The following is a 2,162-nucleotide window of genomic DNA, read 5'->3' as shown; positions in this document are numbered from 1 at the left end:
CAGCTGTTCAGCAGGTTTGCAGCTGGCAAAGCTGAAGGTGAGCTCACCCCAGAGGAGCTGGGATATAAAGGCCGAGGAGGACTGTCCTGCCAGACACTCAGCTCTGCTCCCATCCTGCTGTTTGGCTACCAGAGAGGTGCCTTCCTGGGCAGCCCCATCCCCTCGCTTCCTCCTTGCTCAGCTCCATGGCCGGGACCATCTCCTTTGAGTTTTGCTAGCCATCTCCTTCCTCCAGCCCCACCCCAAGCCTCTGGCAAAGTGTGTGGACTCAGGACTCTGAGGACCCAGGTCTTGGTCCTGCCATGTGACCACGGGTAGGTCTCCCAACTTCCTAAGCCTATGTTTCCACATCCCTAAAAAGGGGGGTGCTAATGCCTGCTCCATCTACTCCCAGAGGTGTATGGGAGGCACCTTGTAAATAATAATGATGATGGTAATGATAATAGCTAACACACAGTGTGAGCTCTGCTGGGCACTGCTCTAAGTACTACACATATATTAACTCATTTAATGCTCACAGTGGCCCTGTGAGGCAGGTACTGGTGTTATCCCCATTTTACAGATGAAGATACTGAGGCACAAGGAAGTTAAGTAACTTACTGGTGGTTGCACAGCTAGTGAGTAGCTGAGCCAGGATTTGAGCCAGGGTTCAGCCCAGGCAGCCTGGCTACCATCTGTGCTCATAGCCTCTACACTGTCCTGGCTTTCTCATGTGCAAATGTCCAGTGCAGGTGCCTGCGCGGTGTGAAAAACTGAGCTCACCAGCACTCACTTTTCCCTCACTCTTCTTCCTGTCCCAGACTCTCTAGGCAGCAGAACTGACCCTCCCCCCACTCCCCTTTTCAGCCTGCTTTACTCTTTTGAAGACAATTGTAATTTCGGGACTTGGGTAGGTGTGCTTATGAGACGATTGCATGTTTCTCACATGCATCATGCTTTTCCCTGATGACATGCTCTGGGCTGTTCTTCCAGCCTCCTGCCCACCAGGGCAGGCTTGTCCTATCCTTTAAGACAAACCAAGACACACCTCCTCTAAGAAACCTCCCCCAAGCCCTCCCTGGGTCAGCTGCACCTTTCTTCACACAACCCTATTGCCTAAGTGCTATGTGCATCCCTCCAGCCTAACAGTTCCCTCCGAGGCCAGGTGATGCTCTCTGCTCCTTGGACCTAGGCTCGGGATCATGATATGAATTGTGAGCACTGCTCATCAGCTGAAAGATATTCTCCCATATGTGTCAGAGCCCACGTGGGGGTCCACATCTACATGCGGGTGGTCGTAAACACAAACTTAAGCAGAATGGTGCCCAGGGACTGGCATGGCTGTCTCGGCTGTCTGTGGCTGACAACTACTTTGATGAGTTGGTGCCTGATTATACCAGTTGTTAGGTATTTTGAGTATCTTCCGTAGACTTGAATCTGTGAGCCAATGAGCACGTATCTATGCGTGCTCGAAGAGGGACCGAATATACAAGGAGCTGTTGTGTGGAAGTGCACCAAGCAGGGAGGGAGGGCCAGGGCGGTGGAAATTGGTCTGCAGGAGAAGAGAGACCCTCAGCATCTCTCTGGTCTGTGCAGCACTTGCCGAATGTGAGTCTAAGGGCTGAGGGATGGTGCCATAAGCAGAGGGTTAGTCCTACAAGTGGCGGTCGTCCTGAGATGGCAGGAGTGGTGGAGGCCCTGGGAGGGTAATAGAGGCAGCTGGCAAAGGGCAGCTCAAACCTCAGAGCAGCTGCCAGATGAGACCTAAAACATCTTAAGACACTCCCGTTCTCCAACAAGTCGTGTCCCCTTCACCTTCTACAGGAAGCCTTCCCAGGCTGTCTGTGTTCAGCTCTGATCCCTTCCTTCCTCTGTAGCCCCCTGCCTGTGTCTCACCAGTGCCTCCATGCCCGGATCATCTACTGCACTGGGGCAGGGGCGGGGTGTGGTATTGAGATCTCAGAGGGTGCCCCTTGCAGCTAGGGCAGGAGTTTACCTACAGTGCAGGTGAGGCTAGAGGACAGTATTGCTGAGGGACAGGGGCTCTCACTCCCCGGACTTCCTGACCAGCACCAAGATTTTCAGGTGCCTGTCAAGGAAGAGCTGTCTGAAGGTCCTGAAAGGGGTTCGGGCTGCAGCAATGCCAGCACTACCACAGTTCCTAACCCCCAATCCTGTGAGAG

The 2,162-nt window shown here is 53.5% G+C and overlaps 1 protein-coding gene across 1 annotated transcript in view; it reads right to left on the bottom strand.

The window, feature by feature from the left end:
* LOC103082807 (keratin, type II cytoskeletal 71-like) overlaps positions 1-1,887 on the bottom strand; it is an 8,451-nt gene extending 6,564 nt beyond the window's left edge. Inside the window, 1 exon segment of the mRNA XM_082931533.1 lies at positions 1,876-1,887. Within this exon segment, the coding sequence (XP_082787659.1) occupies positions 1,876-1,887 (12 nt within the window).
* Between the last annotated feature and the right edge of the window lie 275 nt (positions 1,888-2,162).

The sequence above is a fragment of the Lipotes vexillifer genome, unplaced genomic scaffold, assembly GCF_000442215.2.
Source record: "Lipotes vexillifer unplaced genomic scaffold, Lipotes_vexillifer_v1.1 scaffold2700, whole genome shotgun sequence".
NCBI lineage: Eukaryota > Metazoa > Chordata > Mammalia > Artiodactyla > Lipotidae > Lipotes > Lipotes vexillifer.
Note: the sequence above shows the minus strand (reverse complement) of the source record. Positions and strands in the feature narration are given on the sequence as shown.